We start from the raw sequence: 17,193 nt of genomic DNA, 5'->3' as shown, positions 1-17,193 counted from the left end.
TTCTGGACGCGAGAAGCTCACCGCGTGGCAGAGGGAGTGAGAAGCGAATGAACACTTCAGATCCGGTGTTCAAAGTGCTTAAACAGAGGTGTGCGTAAGATGCCGCAGAGGGCCTGCCGGTGGGCGGCCCCGCTGGGCGGGGTTGCGGGGGGCCGCTCCAGGGGGTCGGGTCCTCTGAGGCGGTTGCGGGGAGCGGCGGCCCGCGGGGACCCTGGAGCCCGAGGTCCCAAGGACGTTAGCAGCATCGAGGTCCTATTTGAAACACGCGAGGTGGAGTTTGCAGCCTGAGGGAGGGATGCAGAAAGAGGAGAAAAGCTTCATCTAAATTCTCCCTCCCGCTTGCTCAGAGCAGAAACCATCTGGAAGGGGTCGTAGCCGAGGCTTTTGCCACCGGCGTCGCAAAAGCCTCAATTCGCCGGACTCTGGGAACCTTGTTACGCTTCTCCCGCCTGTATGTCGGCGGAACGCTAGAGCCGTAAGGCCTGGTTCGGCCGGACTGGAAAAGCAGATGGACCCGCACGAGGAACGTGGCGCACCCGGCCGGGGAAAGTGGAGGACCGGGAGGAAGCCAGTGGGGGGCGCCGGCGGCGGAGACCGGCTGTGGGCGCGCGGGGTCTCGGGGGCAGCACAGCCCCAGCAGGTGAGGGCCAAGGGGGTCGCCTCGCCGCGGCAGACCGCCCGGGCCGCTCCCCCGAGTCGAGCCGGGAGTCAAACACCGGGGCCGGGAGCCGGTTTTGCCTCTTAGAGCTGTGTGACCTCCGGTGATGTATCCTTGGACCCCTGTTCCTTGCCCCTGATCGCCTCTCCCACGGCTGCTGTGAGGCGCCGGCGAGCTGTACTTCGAGCCTTGTGGGCGCCTCGTAGGCCCTGCTCGTGCAACCTCGACGGAGGCTGCGCTCTTCGCTCCGGGTTACGTTGCGGTCAGACTTGGCCAACCTCGGCCCCGCGTTTTACTTTATGGTTATTGGTAAAACTACGAAACCTATTATATTTGTTGAGTATTAGAGAAGTAACAGCTCTACCGAGGGCTTGGAAAATATTCTGAATATATTACTCATAATCCCATCATTCTATATACACGACTTTAAGCTTTTTTCTCCCTTACATCTTTTTTTGGTACACTTTGATGCTTGTAATATTAGTATATATGCAATTTTGATTCCTTATTTGCCACGTAGTAGTGTAGCCTACAAATGGGGCTCACGAGAATCCTTTTTTTTTAAGATTTTTTTTTTTTTTTACAAGATTTTATTTATTCATGAGAGACACACAGAGAGGGAGAGAGACAGGCAGAGGGAGAAGCAGGCTCCATGCAGGGAGCCCGACGTGGGACTCGATTCTGCGACTCCAAGATCACACCCTGGGCCGAAGGCAGCGCCAAACCGCCGAGCCACCCAGGCTGCCCTCATGAGAATCTTTTTTTATGATTGTACAAATTCCGTTTTATGGGATTATTGTTTACCAAATTCCTTTATTTTTTTAAAAGATTTTATTCATGAGAGACAGAGGGAGAAGCAGGCTCCGTGCAGGGAGCCGGATGTGGAACTCCATCCCGGGACTCCAGGAACACGCCCTGGGCTGAAGGCAAGCACTAAACCGCTGAGCCACCCAGGGATCCTCTCCCTGCTTCTTCTTCTTTGTTTTTTTTTAGATGTTTTATTTGAGAGAGCAGAAAATACAAGGGGGGAGAAGCAGAGGAGAGGGAGAAACAGACACCCTGCTGAGCAGGGTGCTTGATATGGTGCTTGATCCCAGGACCTCGAGATCATGATTTGAGCCCAAGACAGATGCTTAACCAACTGAGCCACCCAGGCACCCATATTTTTTTTTTTTTTAAGATTTTATTAAAATGAGCATGGAATCAGGGATGGGGGAGGAGAGAGGAGGAGGAGACTCTGGCTGAGCAAGAAACCTGTTGTAGGGGTGGTGGCTGCAAGCCCGGAGTACAGTAGTTGAGAAAAGAGAGTGGTGATCTAATGTGGGGAGTGAGGGAGCAGAGGCATTCTAGAAGGTTGACCACCTTTGTGTTGTAGTTTAGTGGTCTGGGTGCCATTTTTTTTTTAAATTTTTATTTATTTATGATAGTCACAGAGAGAGAGAGAGAGGCAGAGACATAGGCAGAGGGAGAAGCAGGCTCCATGCACTGGGAGCCCGATGTGGGATTCGATCCCGGGTCTCCAGGATTGCGCCCTGGGCCAAAGGCAGGCGCCAAACCGCTGCGCCACCCAGGGATCCCAAGGCTTTCTGTTTTTGTTTTCAGTGTCCTCTTTAGTTAGTCATTTAGTGCCATGTTCTGACTAGTGGGTGAATTTTTGTATTTCTTCTCTCCTGGTCTTTGGGCCAAGACAGGAGGAAGACAGAGAACTTGACATTGCATATTTTATTCCTTTTAGGGGTAGATGGAGTAAGTAGGAAAGATGACTATTTAGCCAAAGTTGTTATTTTATTAGAGCTATAGAATTTATATTTCTGATATTTTACGTGTAGAAGCAGGAGCATGTAGTAGAAGGACTTCAGGCTAGGGTTCTAGTTCTAGCCTCCATAGTGATTAGTATTGTGAGCTTAGGCAAGTCACTTCACCTGTTGTCTTGTCTTATGAGATAATACATGTCAGGTGGTTTGAAGATAATCAAAATAGTATTTAAATGTGGTATTAGTGTTAATGTTGTTTAGGTTCTATCTTTGTGGATCTTGGACTAGCAGCTTGTTAAACATGAAGAATCATGGGGATTTTATCAGACTTGATCAGAGAATGCTCTTAGAGCTGTCATTCCATCTGATCTTCAGAAGAATCCTTTAAGGTAGGTAGAGGAGTTGTTAACAGAGCCTTACCCCCAAGGAAATGGAGACTTCAGAAGATCAGTAGCTTTACCTGAGGATAAAGAGCTTGACTAGGTTTAGCAGTCTGAAATTGCCAGTATTCAATATACTTATAACCTAATAAGTGGGCACGTTTTCTGACTCCACATACAATACACAGTCTAGTCCCTTTTTTTTTTTTTTTTTTCTAGTCCCTCTTTTTATAGATGAAGTCCTAAAGTGTTGTCAGCTTAGATCTGGAGCGAATTAGTTGAATATTCTATTTTAGGAATCACTGATTTCTTTAAAAATCCAGCATCAGGGGTGCCTGCGTGGCTCACTTGGTTAAGCATCTGCCTTCAGCTAAGGTCATGATCCCTGGGTCCTGGAGTCAAGTCCTGCATCAGGCTCCCTGCCAAGCCTGCTTCTCCCTCTCCCCTCTGTTCATGCTGTCTGTCTGTCTGTCTCTCAAAGAAAATCTTAAAAAAAAAATCCAGCGTAAAAATTTGCTTTAAGATTGACACAACCTTATGAAGTGCATAACTGAATTATTTTGGGGTCAATAATTAACTCTGTGAAGGGGGTCTTTGTTTTTTTGCCTGTTGGTGTTTTTTCACAAGGCAGTGGGATGCTTCACGTACAGCACAAACAATATTCTGCTCATAATAGGCTCTGGGTAAATGTTTACAGAATTAGAAAATAAGTTGCTGAATTTCACAACGCAATCTGTGTTGCATTTGAAATTGTGATGCATTCATTGCTACCCTGGTAACTGTTCAATGTCTTTTCTGTTCTAGGTGCAATTGTGGTGTTAGAAGCTTCTTTCCATTATAGCCCAGGGAGAAATTTACATTTGGACTTTATCGTACCATGGCTTTGGTTCTCAAATTTCTGAATGGTACTTATATTTTCAGAAAATGCCCAAAGCCAAATGTTGCCTCATGTCCATTTTTGGGTACTCATTTTGTAGACTATTGTTCTAGTAGTCTTCAGAAGCCTGTAGCTGCTCCTGGCAAAACCTCCTCTCAGAGGAATTCTGAAGGAGATTTGCAGGGACATCACCAGAGAGAAGCTGCTTTGGATATAACCTCTCCTGAGGAGAAGCCTTTAGTTAGTTTTGATAAAGCAATTAAAGATGAAATAAAGGACCAGTTTAGGCGTTTGAAGGATGATATTGTGAATCATTGGATAGGCCCCGAAGGCCGCCCTCTGCATGAGGTCTTGTTGGAACAAGCCAAGGTTGTCTGGCAGTTCCGAGGAAAAGAAGATTTAGATAAGTGGATGGTGACTTCTGATAAGACTATTGGAGGCAGAAGTGAAGTGTTCCTGAAAATGGGCAGGAATAATCAGAGTGCATTGCTCTATGGGACTCTGAGCTCTGAGGCACCTAAGGACGGGGAAAGTGGCCGCAGTGGGTACTGTGCAATGATATCCAGGATTCCAAGGGTAAGTGAAGCCCCAGAGCCTGTTTTCTAGTGAACTGGGGTGAATTTCATTGTAGCATGAACCGTAGCATATGGGTTTTGTTTCTGTAAATCAACACACCTGGCAGGTCATTTGTGAATGGGGTTAAGTAACTACTGGGCACATGTGTAAAGCAGAAGCATAAGGGGGAAGTGGTTCCTGAGAACCAGAATGGGGCCGTTCTTATGTTTGAGGAGCCCTGAGAAGTCAGACATTTAAACAGTTGATTTGGGGAGATTTCCCTAGTAGGCCACACACCCTGTGATGGCCAGAGGTTCCTTAGAGCAGATGTAGGTTCAGCCTGTTGCTTTTTTTTTTTTTAAGTAAACTTTTTATTTTAGGATAGTTTTAGTTTTACAGAAGAATTGTACAGATAGTACAGAAAGTTCCATATGCCCCTCATTCATCTTCTCCAACTCTTGCCACCTTACATTGATGTAATACATTTGTCACAACTGAGAAACCAACATTGGCGGATTCCTCTTAATTCCAGACACTATTTGGATTTCACTAGTTTTTCTGCTTAAGCCCATCTGGGACACCACATTACATCCAGTTGTCATGTTTCCTTAGGCTCCTTAGTCTCCTGGTCTGTGATAGCTTTTTAGTCTTTCCTTATTTTTCATGAGGATTGAGAAATTCTAGTCTGGTATTTTGTGGACTGACCCTCAATTTGGGATTTTCTGATGTTTTTCTCCCTGTAAGACTGGGTTTCTGGGCTTTTAGATAGAATACCACAGAGTTGAAATACCCTTCTCATCACTCCTATTGGGTACATGCTACCAACATGACTTAACACGAATGTGTTCGCCATGATCACCTGGCCAAGATAGTGTTTGCCAGGGTACTCCATTGTTAAGTTACTATTTCCCCTTCTTTTCATACTTTGTTCTGTAGAAGCAAGTCAGTAAGTGCATCCTACATTCAAGGCATGGGGTAGGGCATGGGTTTAAGTTGTATCTTGTGAAAGGGTGGAATTTACATAAATTATTTGGGATTCTTCAAAGAGGAAAATTTTTTTCTCCCACATTTTTTATTTAGTTAGGCAGTCATTTTGTATGGACTCAAAAGTCTGGTTATAATCCAATACTATGTTTTTTATTTTGTTGCTCAGATTCTTCCAGCTTTGGCAATTGGCAGCTCTTTCAGGTTGGCTTTTGTCCCTTTGACATGCCTCCATTTTTTTGTTTGTTTGTTTGTTTTTTAGTACTTTCTTGCACTACAAGATATGCTCTAAGCACATCTTGTATTTTCTGTAGAAAATTCCATAGAATTAGCCATTTCTTGAAAAAGCCCTGATTCTTCTTTTTGGAGATCTAGGCACTGGTTTGTTTGTTGCTACTGGGTTGACATTACTTCCAGGACCTCTCAGTGGCCTCAGCAGGAAATACAGGGATGTGTACCAACCCTTTGGAAACATGTCTGTAATTATTTCTATATCTGTAGTAAACTAAATATGAGTTTATACTGTGCTCGAACTCTAATCCAGTAGTACCATGTGGTTCATTCTGGGCTTCTCCCTCTTATCTATAATTTTCTTCTCTGATAGTGAGAAATCTGTCTCCCATCACTTGCCATCATTTTACCTATTGATTCATCCCCAGTGTATGTAGGAAGCAGTTTCAGAACTTTTAGCCCATAACTCTGTGAGAAACCATTTTACCAACCAGAATATAGTGTTTATATATAGTTTCTTTGTCTTTAGCCTTATAGTTTCTAATCAGAGCAGTTTTCCACAGTTACTTAGATTGGCTTCTTTGTCTCATCATCAACTTACGGCTTTTTGCAAATTTGCTGTTGAGGTGTTGTTCCAGGGCTGCCTGGACAAGCTTCCATGCCTGGCCTCGGCCACAGCCCTGGGGTATTTGCTTGGGCATTGTGCTTTACAGAGAAAGGCAAATGATAGGGATGGTCTTAGGCTCCCTCCTTCCAGATGAGAAAGAAAGGTATGTGTTCTTTCAGAGACCTATGCGTACAAAGGGTGTGTGTGTGTGTGTGTTTCAGTGCCTGAAATCCACAGAATGGATTGGTCATTCCACAGTAGAAAATACTTCTATAGCTAGATACACCTGGGGGGTATTGCAAATAGGTGATAAAATTTATTAAGTGTGCCCTGCCAGTCCTTGTGCTACTTCATATACATTTACGTATATACATCCCTTTAATTCCTCACAACTATCCTCTAAGGTATGGTCATCCTTATTTTACAGATGAGGAAACTGAGGCTTTGGGAGATTTAGTAACTTGACTAAGGTTATACAGCTAGTTGAGGCACCTAGGTGGCTCAGTTGGTAGAGCAGTGGACTCTTGGTTTCGTCTCAGATTATAAGGGTGAAGTTGGCCTGTCTTCCTCCGTCCCCCTTTCCTCTTCTTCCCTCCCCTCCCACTCACATGTACGGTGTGTGCAGACTTTCTCTCTTTAAAAAAAAAAATTTAAAAAGACAGCTAGTAAATAATAGTTCATATGTGAGTATTCTTGAAATCAGATTATTTTTGCGATTGGTATAAACAAACACCTTTGTTAATTAATACTACAATTCACTTCTCCTGAGACAGTATAGGTAGTTGTTAAGAATACAAATTTTGGGGCAGCCCCAGTGGCACAGTGGCTTAGCGCCGCCTGCAGCCCAGGGCGTGATCCTGGAGACCCGGGATCGAGTCCCACATCAGGCTCTCTGCATGGGGCCCGCTTCTCCCTCTGCCTGTGTCTCCTCTGCCTCTGTCTCCCTTTGTGTGTGTGTGTGTGTGTGTGTGTGTGTGTGTGTGTGTGTGTGTTTGTGTATGTGTATGTGTGTATGTGTCTCTGGAAAAAAAAAATACAGATTTTGGAGTTAAATGGCACTGGATCTACCACTGCCTAGTTGAGTGCTCAGTTTCTTCATCTGTAAGATGGAGCACAATGAAAGTATGTATCTCATAGGGCTGTGAAGATGAAATTACGCCTGTACAGTGCTTAAGGTAAGTTTTCAGTGGGTATTATAAAATAGCAGGGTTTTTTTTTTTTAAAGATTTATTTATTTATTTATTTATTCATTCATTCATTCATGATAGACCTAGAGGGGGGCGGGGGCAGAAGGAGCCCTACGCGGGACTCAATCCCGGGACTCAATCCCGGGACTCCAGGATCGCGCCCTGGGCCAAAGGCACGCGCCAAACTGCTGAGCCACCCAGGGATCCCCTAGTTTTTTTTTTTTTTTTTTTTTTTTTAAGATTTTATTTGTGAGAGAGAGTGAGAGAGTGCACAGGGGGAGGGGCAGAAGGAGGGAGAGAAGGGGACGCTCCTGCTGAGTAGGGAGCCCAACTTGGGGCTCGATCCTAGGACCCTGGGATCATGACCTGAGCTGAAGGCAGACACTTAACTGGTTGAGCCACCCAGGTGCCCCTAAAATAGCAGTTTTAAAACTTGAGCTCTTTCATAGTTTTCTGATTTCTGGGAAGGCAGCTGTCATGCGCACTCATGTTTCATAGGATGGGGGGAAAAAAGGTATATATAGTAATTCATTTTCATTCATTGATACAAGTGAGTGCCTGCCACACATCAATACTGTCCTGGGCCAATCCTGTCTTGAACATTACCTTAGAAACATAAAACTGTGTCAGTATTTTTTTTTTTTAATTTTTATTTATTTATGATAGTCTCACAGAGAGAGAGAGAGGCAGAGACACAGGCAGAGGGAGAAGCAGGTTCCATGCACCGGGAGCCCAACGTGGGATTCGATCCCGGGTCTCCAGGATCGCGCCCTGGGCCAAAGGCAGGCGCCAAACCGCTGCGCCACCCAGGGATCCCTGTGTCAGTATTTTGTATTAAAATAAGAGTCACCAGATATATCTGCCTTCTTATGGTGGTAGAAAGCCAAAAAGACAGAAAAATGCGTAGTGGATCCTTTTGATGCTGCAAAAAGATGTTGACTCACATTTTGCTAATAGTGGAAAATGAGATGAAATTAATTTTCCTTTCTGTACCTTAGGGCCCTTTTGAGAGAAAGAGGGCTTATGATTGGTCCCAGTTCAACACTCTGTATCTCCGTGTACGTGGAGATGGTCGGCCTTGGATGGTGAATATCCGAGAGGACACGGATATAGTGCAAAGGAAGAATCAGATGTACAGTTACTTCATGTTCACCCGTGGGGGTCCCTACTGGCAGGAGGTCAAGGTAACAGCACAAGTCTTTACTGTGAATGAAAATGAAGTCTTTTGAGATCATGGTTATTCTGTAGTTTGGTTCCTTTGTTTTCCTTATTAATCCCTCTTGGAAGGTGTGGAAAGGGAAAGAAGGAAGATGACTTAGGGGTGAGATTTATATAATTGAGTTTTTCTTTCCTTAATATAAATGTTAGTTTCCTAACCAGTAAATACTTTTGATAAGGCTGTGGCCTGGTCCATGCTAAGTCACGGGTACATCTCTGCTCTGGGCGAAATAGATGTTTAAGTTTCTGCCGTATCCCCTCTTCCAGGCAACTCTACTAAGCTAGTACTCCTAGCCTAGTAGAAAAGCTCCCTTAAGAGCAATAAATACTTGATATTTTACAATCATGAAATTTTAATTTACTTCTTGGTAATATAATACTTTGTGAGAAGAAGCTTTGAGAAGTTAAAATATATATATATTTTATATATATATATAAAAACCTGGAGGAAAATAAGTAGAAATTCAGGAAATGAATTTCAACTGCCCATTCTTTTTTTCTGCCTAATGAAGGTTTTTAATCCAGAAGATCAAAGGAAAGTCCCCATTTTGCTTATAGTTAAACCTGTGGGTCATTCTGGATCCCTTCTCCCTCATCCCACAAATAGCCTGTTAACAAATCCTGTCACCTATACTTCTGAAATACACCCAGAGTCTGACCATTTCTGACTGTCTCTCCCACTGTCACCCTAGTCCAGGCCTTTGGATTACTACAGCGGCTCCTTTATTGACTTCCTTTGTTCTCTTGCCTCCTAAAATCCACTCTCTATACAGCAGTCAGAGATGATCTAATGCATAGTGCAGATTACAGCACTCACATGCTTAAAACCCTCCAGTGGCTTCCCCTTACAAGTAGAATAAAGCCCAAACTCCTCAACACAGCCTGCTGGGACTACAGTATCCGACCTCTGTCTTTATCCTCCGTCTCCCCGCCTCTCTCCCTCCTCCATACTGGCCCCTTTTCTGTGTATCATACCTAACAAGCTCACCTCCATCTCAGAGCCTTTGTGCTTCGTGTTGTATCTGCTGGTGTTGTGTGCTCGTATCTTCACCTGCTTCCTCTCCTCTTTCCTGTCACTCACCCCTCAGCTCAAAATTTACCTCAGAGAGGCCTGACCCCTGTAGCTAGAGTTACACCCTCTAACCCAGTCACTTTGAGTAACATTACCCTGTTTCTTTTTTTTAAGACTTATTTATTTAAGAGAGGAGGGGGAGGGCAGGGGGAAGAGAGAGAATATATTTCTAGCAGCCTCCTCACTGAGCGGGGAGCCTGACGGGGGCTTGATTTATGACTCTGAGATCATGACCTGAGCTGAAATCAAGAACTGGACACCTAAACCGACTAAACCACCCAGGCGCCCCTCTTTTTAATTTTTTTCATGAAACGACTTACTAGGTAAAATTATTTTGTTCCTTAACTTTTCCCTTTGTTTATTGTCACTGGAGCATAGATTCTGTAAATTCTGAGAGCAAGGATCTTGTCTGTATTGTTTGTGGCTATTTGCCCTGCACCTGCAACAGTGCCTAGCATATAATAGGCAATAAGTACTGGATACAGATTTCTGCAGTAATAACGATACATAAAAAATTATTATGTAACACTTGTATATAAATAATATATATACTAAATTATGAAAACAGGGATTTCATATAGAAAATTTGAAAAACAGCAAAAAGGAAACAAATGTAATACCACCACTCAGAGGCAAAATACTTCTGGTGTGTACCTTAATATTTTTGTTTATACTTTTTTTTTTTTTTACTAAGATTTTATTTATTATTCATCAAGACACAGAGAAGGGCAGAGACCTAGGCAGAGGCAGAAGCAGGCTCCCTGGAAGAAGCCCGGTGCAGGACTCGATCCCAGGACCCTGGGATGGTGACGTGAGCTGAAGGCAGATGCTTAACCAACAGAGCCACTCAGGCGACCCTATTTTTACATCACTTTATTTTACTATATAAGTAGACCAGAATTTACTTAGTTCATCCTCTATTATTGTACATTTAAATTATTTTCAGAGTTTTTCACTGTTGTACCAATTTTTTTTTTTTTTTAAAGATGTATTTATTCATGAGAGAGAGACAGAGAGAAGCAGAGACACAGGCAGAGAGAGAAGCAGGCTCCATGCAGGAAGTCTGATGTGGGACTCCAGGATCATGCCCTGGGCAGAAGGGAGGCGCTCAACCACCGAGCCACCCAGGCATCCGTGTTGTACCAAATTCTGAAGTAAATATCCCTATTTTCTTAGGAGATATTCTTACAAATAACATTCCTAAAATAAATTATATGTACATTTTTAAGGCCTTTGCACAGAGTCAAATTATTCTGTAGTATTATTACCATTTAATAGTTAACAATTTCTTCCCTGAAAATACATATAATCTTAATCTTTGGAAAGAATAGCTGTTTGGAACAGCTCTTTAAATTATTGAGGGAAAGTGTTGGGGAAGAGATTTTTCTCTAATTGAAGTATTATTGAGGTTCAATGTTACATTAGTGTCAGATATACAGAATAGTGATTCAGCATTTATATACATTACTCAGTGGTCAACACCACAAGTGTAGTCATGAGATTTTTATTTTTTTAAAGGATTTTATTTATTTGAGAGAGTATGCATGAGTAGTGGGAAGGGGCAAAAGGAGATGGAGAAGCAGACTCCCTGCTCAGCAGGGAGTCCAAAGTGGGGCTTGATCCCAGGACCCTGAGATCATGACCTAAGTCAAAGGCAGACATTTAACTGACTGAGCCACCCAGGTGTACCCCAAGAAGTTTTTAATTAAATGTTACTAACTGCTTTTCACTTCTCCCTGAATAATTGTGTAGTAATAATTCTCCTGTAGGAGCAAGATGCTCAACTATTTAATTATAGAAAATAGGAAAATTATGGGAAAATTATATAGTTTACTGTCACTTGTAGAGAGCAACTGGTCATCCTTTTTTTTTTTTTTTAAAGATTTTATTTATTCGGGATCCCTGGGTGGCGCAGTGGTTTGGCGCCTGCCTTTGGCCCAGGGCGCGATCCTGGAGACCCGGGATCGAATCCCACGTCGGGCTCCCGGTGCATGGAGCCTGCTTCTCCCTCTGCCTGTGTCTCTGCCTCTCTCTCTCTCTGTGACTATCATAAATAAATAAAAAAAATTAAAAAAAAATAAAAAAAAAAAAAGATTTTATTTATTCATGAGAGACACACACAGAGAGGGGCAGAGACACAGGCAGAGGGAGAAGCAGGCTCCATGCAGGAAGCCCGATGTGGGACTCCATCTCGGGTCTCCAGGATCACGCCCTGGACTGAAGGTGGCGCTAATCTGCTGAGCCACCGGGGCTGCCCTCATCCTTTTCTTTTAATGTAAGATTTAATGTTCTTTCTTAGCTTTATTCTCCAGCTAAAAAAAAATCCATTTCCCTTGGTGTAGACAGTGGTCTTATAGAATTACACGTCAAAGACAAGAAGGGATTAGTTTGAGGGGATAGTGCGGGATGTGACACATGCTCCTTGAATGGCAAGCTGGTAGCCTTGATTCTATTTCCAAAATGTTTTGAATAATGAGGTAGATGAAATGCCAACATAGGATGCAAAATGAGAAGTTGATGGGGGGAGGAATCTCCTCCAGGTTTGTTTGACAGGAATCAAGGGAGCAGGTGAGATAGGATGTGACCATATTTATTTATTATTGATTTATCAACTTATTTAGATTTATTCAGAGCAAGTGAGCATGAGGGGTAGGGGTAGAGGAAGCGAGAATCTCAAGTAAATTTGATGTTGAGCAGGTAGCCTGACACGGTGTCCGTGTCCAACTCCGACTCGGGGCTCAGCACAGCACTCACTCTCACCACCCTGAGATTGTGACCTGAGTGGAAACCAAGAGTCCAGTGCTTAACTGAGCCACCCAGGCGCCCCTGGATATGACTGCATCTAAAGCTGTTGTGTATTGAGGGGATCCCTGGGTGGCTCAGCAGTTTAGCGCCTGCCTTTGGCCCAGGGTGTGATTCTGGAGACCCGGGATCGAGTGCCGCGTCAGGCTCTCCATATGGAGCCTGCTTCTCCCTCTGCCTGTGTCTCTGCCTCTCTCTCCTCTCTCTGGGTCTCTCATGAATAGATAAATAAAATCTTAAAAATAAAATAAAGCTGTTGTGTGAACAGTGTGATCTTTGCATAGTGGTGGGTTGGAATCTTTTATTTTTTTTTAAATTTTTATTTATTTATGATAGTCACACAGAGAGAGAGAGAGAGAGAGAGAGAGAGAGAGAGAGGCAGAGACATAGGCAGAGGGAGAAGCAGGCTCCATGCACCGGGAGCCCGACGTGGGATTCGATCCCGGGTCTCCAGGATCGCGCCCTGGGCCAAAGGCAGGCGCCAAACCGCTGAGCCACCCAGGGATCCCCTGGAATCAGTTTTGAATTGAGTTTTTATGTCAACAGGTGCTTTTGGTGATAACCTGAACACATTTTTTTAAAAATTCATTTTTGGGCAGCCCGGGTGGCTCAGAGGTTTAGCGCCACCTTCAGCCCAGGACCTGATCCTGGAGACCTGGGATCGAGTCCCGTGTCAGGCTTCCTGCATGGAGCCTGCTTCTCCCTCTGCCTGTATCTCTGCCTCTCTGTGTGTGTGTGTGTCTCTCATAAATAAATAAATAAAATCTTAAAATTCATTCTTTTTGGTTCAAAAATCAAAATTTAAAGTGATGTATAGTGAGAAGTCTCACTCCCACTCATGTCCCTGTCTACCCTTTTTCTGCCCACGCTCTATTGGTAGCCACTTTGAGTAGTTTCTTGTGTAACTTGGCAGTTTCGTTATGCACATAAAGCAAATGTGAGTACATAATCTTATTTTAATTTTTGTTTCACTCAAAAATAAAAATAGCATGCTGTGTGCATCTTCTGTGCTTATTATTTTTAAAGATTTTATTTATTTACTCATAGAGACACAGAGAGAGAAAGGCAGAGACACAGGCAGAGGGAGAAGCAGGCACCATGCAGAGCCTGATGTGGGACTCGATCCTGGGTCCCCAGGATCACGCCCTGGGCTGCAGGCGGCGCTAAACCGCTGTGCCACCGGGGCTGCCCTGTGCTTATTATTTTTAAAGTTTAAATCCTAGGGGTGCCTATGTGGCTCAGTTAAGTGCCTTACTCTTCATTCTGGCTCAGGTCATGATCTCAGGGTCATGAGATTGAGTCTAGCTGGGTAAGGAGCCTTCATAGAATTCCCTCTCTCCCTTTGCCCTCCACCCCTCTAAAAAATAAGTAAAATAAAATTTAAATCCTAGAGAGCTTCCGTATCACTGTGGAATTCTCCATTTTTTATTGTTTTGTTTGGTATTTTTTATTATATGGAAATCCTGTAGTTGATTTCTCTTTTAACAGACACTGAGTTGTTACAGATTGCTAGAAGTTTATTAGGTTTTTTTCTTTTTTCTTTTTTTTGGTGTTTTTAAAACTTGTGTTTATACTGTGGATTCTGTCTAGATCTTTATTAATACATTGTAGAGAGGTCTTCCCACTGTATCCTGTGTAGATCTGCATTAAGAAAATAGCTGCATAGTGTCAGTTGTATGGATGCACCACAACTTAATCGTTCCCCTAATTTTTCCTTTTTTTTTTTTTTTTTTTAATTAGAGAAAGCTACATCTTTATGTATTTGGGAGAGTTTATCTGTAACATAAATTCCTAAAAAAAAAAAAAAGTGAAATTGGTAGGTCAAAGTTACAGCATTTCAAGATTTGCTTAATATTGCCATTAGTTTTCCATGTAAAACATTAACATAAACTTAGCAAGCTTCACATGGCCCACCTTTTTTTTTTTTTTTTTTTAAAGATTTTTATTCATAGAGACACAGAGAGAGAGGCAGAGACACAGGCAGAGGGAGAAGCAGGCTCCATGCAGAGAGCCCGATGCGGGACTCGATCCAGGGTCTCCAGGATCACACCCTGGGCTGCAGGCGGCACTAAACCGCTGCACCACCAGGACTGCCCATGGCCCACGTTTAATACCTCACAGTTTTGTTTTGTTTTGTTTTTTTTAAAGATTTTATTCACTTATTCATCAGAGAAACAGAGTCAGGCAGAGACACAGGCGGAGGGAGAAGCAGGCTCCTTGCAGGGAGCCTGACGTGGGACTTGGGTATCCAAGATCAGGCCCTGGGCTGAGGGCGGCACTAAAGAGCTGAGCCACCAGGGCTGCCCCATAGCTCACAGTTCAATAGGTCATGATTTGCGACTTAGTATGGCTGCATCCAATGCTCAGGTCCTTAGAAGGCTGAAATCAGGGTGTTGCCTGGGCTGTATTCCTTTCTGGAGGCTCTAGGGAAGAATCCACTTACAAGTTCATTCTGGTTATTGGCCCAATTCAGTTCCTATGATTGTAGGACTAACATCTTGGTTTCTGTACTGGTTGTCAGTGCCACTCTTAGCTCCTAGAAACTGCATGCAATCCTTGCCATTTCACTTCCTCTGTCTTCAGAGCCAACAGTAAAGAATCTCTCCCAGGGAGATACTTTTATCATCTTTTGCCAGTCCTTCTGTGGGCTCACCTGATTAAGTCAGGCCTACAGAGGATAATTTTCCCTCTATCAAGGTCAGGTGCTTTGGGACTTGACTTTACACAGTCCCTTCTCAGCATAAGAGGTTAGCGTGAATACCTGGAAGGTGTGTGGACAGAGAAGGTAGAAATCTTAGGGCCATCTTAGACTTGTCTCCCAGTTGCTGGCCACTCTCTTAAGAGTTGTACCATTTGCACACCTATCTGTCGTATACAAGTGTCCGTTTCTCCCTTTTCTCATGTTTTCCATTGGTGGTTTTTTTTTCTTTTAATTTTTATTTATTTATGATAGAGAGGGAGAGGCAGAGGGAGAGGCAGAGGGAGAAGCAGGTTCCATGCACCGGGAGCCTGACGTGGGATTCAATCCCGGATCTCCAGGATCGCGCCCTGGGCCAAAGGCAGGCGCTAAACTGCTGCACCACCCAGGGATTCCCCTCCATTGGTTGTTAAATCTTATCTATGAAAGGTTGTGTTTAGGATACTAGTTTTTTATCCATAAATGTTGCAAATATTTTTTCCCTAATTTATCCTTTGTTTTTGCTGTTGGAAGGTTGAATTGTACTGTATTTTCCTTTGGGACTTCTGGCTTAGAAAGGCTTTCATCTTTTTTCTTCTATTATTTCATTAAAAAAATTGTAAAAAAAAATTGTATCTATGACCCAAATGACTAGCTACTTGTCATAATGCCATGTATTAGAATTGTTAGAATTAAAATGTTAAACTTATCATTGCAATTCCATATAAATGCCTCATTTGCTTACATTTTAGCTCTGAAGTAAATGGTTTCTTTTTTCAGATTCCTTTCTCCAAATTTTTCTACTCTAATCAAGGAAGAATTCGGGATGCCCAATACCAGCTTTTGCTTGACAAGGTAACATTTTCCTGTACTTTCACTCAGAACTGTTATCGTTAGTGAACTAGAACTCCTTTGAGGATGATTTCAGTCCATTTTTGAGGGCTGGCAAATGAAAGATGAAAATGCTTATCAAGGCCACACCTGTTATTCCCACACAGAGGTTGACTCAGACCTATTCTGTGAGCCAAACCCCCATCTTGGAGGACTTGCAGTATGGTCATCCTTTCAGGCTGCCTACATTTTATTTTAGCTTCAAAATCAGAACAGTATTCCAGTTCAGGAGGGCTTCAAGGAACCTCCATTAGGCATCCATGCTGTCCTCACCAGTCTTAAGTGGCACTACTTTAAAGAAAGGGAAGAGGAAGTAGAAAATCAGCCCTGCACTTCCTCTTATGACTTGCTACAGCATATGACAACAGGGTATATATGCTAAGGGCTGATAGTGTAAAGACCCAACTATATTAATCACCTCATAGAACTTGAAAACTTAGAACAGTATCAGTGTATGAGAGTTTAATTAGTTTGTTTTAAATATAGATCTCTTCTATTGGATTCACCCTGGCTGATAAAGTAGATGGTCCATTCTTCCTGGAAATAGATTTTATTGGAGTGTTTACTGATCCAGCCCACACAGAAGAATTCGCCTATGAAAATTCTCCAGAGCTTAATCCAAGACTTTTTAAATAAAGATGGTAATTTTATACTATCAAATTAAGTAGTATTATCTATGATGATATGGACAAAATAAAGTATCTTCCAACCAACGGCTGGTATGTATTCCTTGAGACAAAGCTAAATGCTATTGCCAAAGGGCCACATGGAAGAAGACACAGCATGAAACTAGGTTCTAAACTGTAACTTAATCCAAGCCCTGATGTGAAGGTATAATGTAAAGAACTGTTTTTGGGTTAAAATTATTCCTGTTAGCAACACTTCCTACACACACAGATGTTGCCACAGCAGGTAGTCATGAAGAGGACTATTGATACCATTTTCCCTACTCTATTCCTTGTAGGTTTGTGTTTTCTAATCCACCATTTGAGGAAAGGAGATTGCTAAAGGTTGCTATACAATTCAGTGATTTTCTGGTACTCAAAGAATTGTCAGTTTTTACCACAATATTAGAAAATTTCTATCTGGCCTAGAAGCAACGTTAATGCCCCTTTGCAGGCACTCTTAACTCCCACCACCTCCAGCCCCGGATATCTACTGATCTACTTTCTCCATAGGTTTAGTTTCTCTGGATATGTCCTATAAATAGTCATGTGATCTTTTATGTCTGGCTTCTTTTCACTTAGCATAATGTCTGTGAGATTCATCCATGCTGTAACATTAGTATTATTTTATTCAT

General features: G+C 42.9%; 1 protein-coding gene across 2 annotated transcripts; it reads left to right on the top strand.

The window, feature by feature from the left end:
* The first annotated feature begins 484 nt into the window (after positions 1-484).
* Positions 485-16,606, top strand: NDUFAF1 (NADH:ubiquinone oxidoreductase complex assembly factor 1). Of its 2 annotated transcripts, none has more exons than XM_038580118.1 (5): positions 485-640; positions 3,597-4,245; positions 8,232-8,417; positions 15,783-15,857; positions 16,380-16,606. In XM_038580118.1, the coding sequence occupies exons 2-5, from the start codon at positions 3,670-3,672 to the stop codon at positions 16,527-16,529; spliced, it is 987 nt and encodes a 328-aa protein (XP_038436046.1). In that variant the 5' UTR covers positions 485-640; positions 3,597-3,669; the 3' UTR covers positions 16,530-16,606. The 2 variants fall into 2 exon arrangements, with proteins under 2 accessions (XP_038436046.1, XP_038436047.1); XM_038580119.1 differs by lacking the exon at positions 485-640 and adding an exon at positions 649-761.
* The last annotated feature ends 587 nt before the right edge of the window (positions 16,607-17,193 follow it).

Source organism: Canis lupus, chromosome 30 (assembly GCF_011100685.1).
Source record: "Canis lupus familiaris isolate Mischka breed German Shepherd chromosome 30, alternate assembly UU_Cfam_GSD_1.0, whole genome shotgun sequence".
NCBI classification, from domain to species: domain Eukaryota; kingdom Metazoa; phylum Chordata; class Mammalia; order Carnivora; family Canidae; genus Canis; species Canis lupus.
Note: the sequence above shows the minus strand (reverse complement) of the source record. Positions and strands in the feature narration are given on the sequence as shown.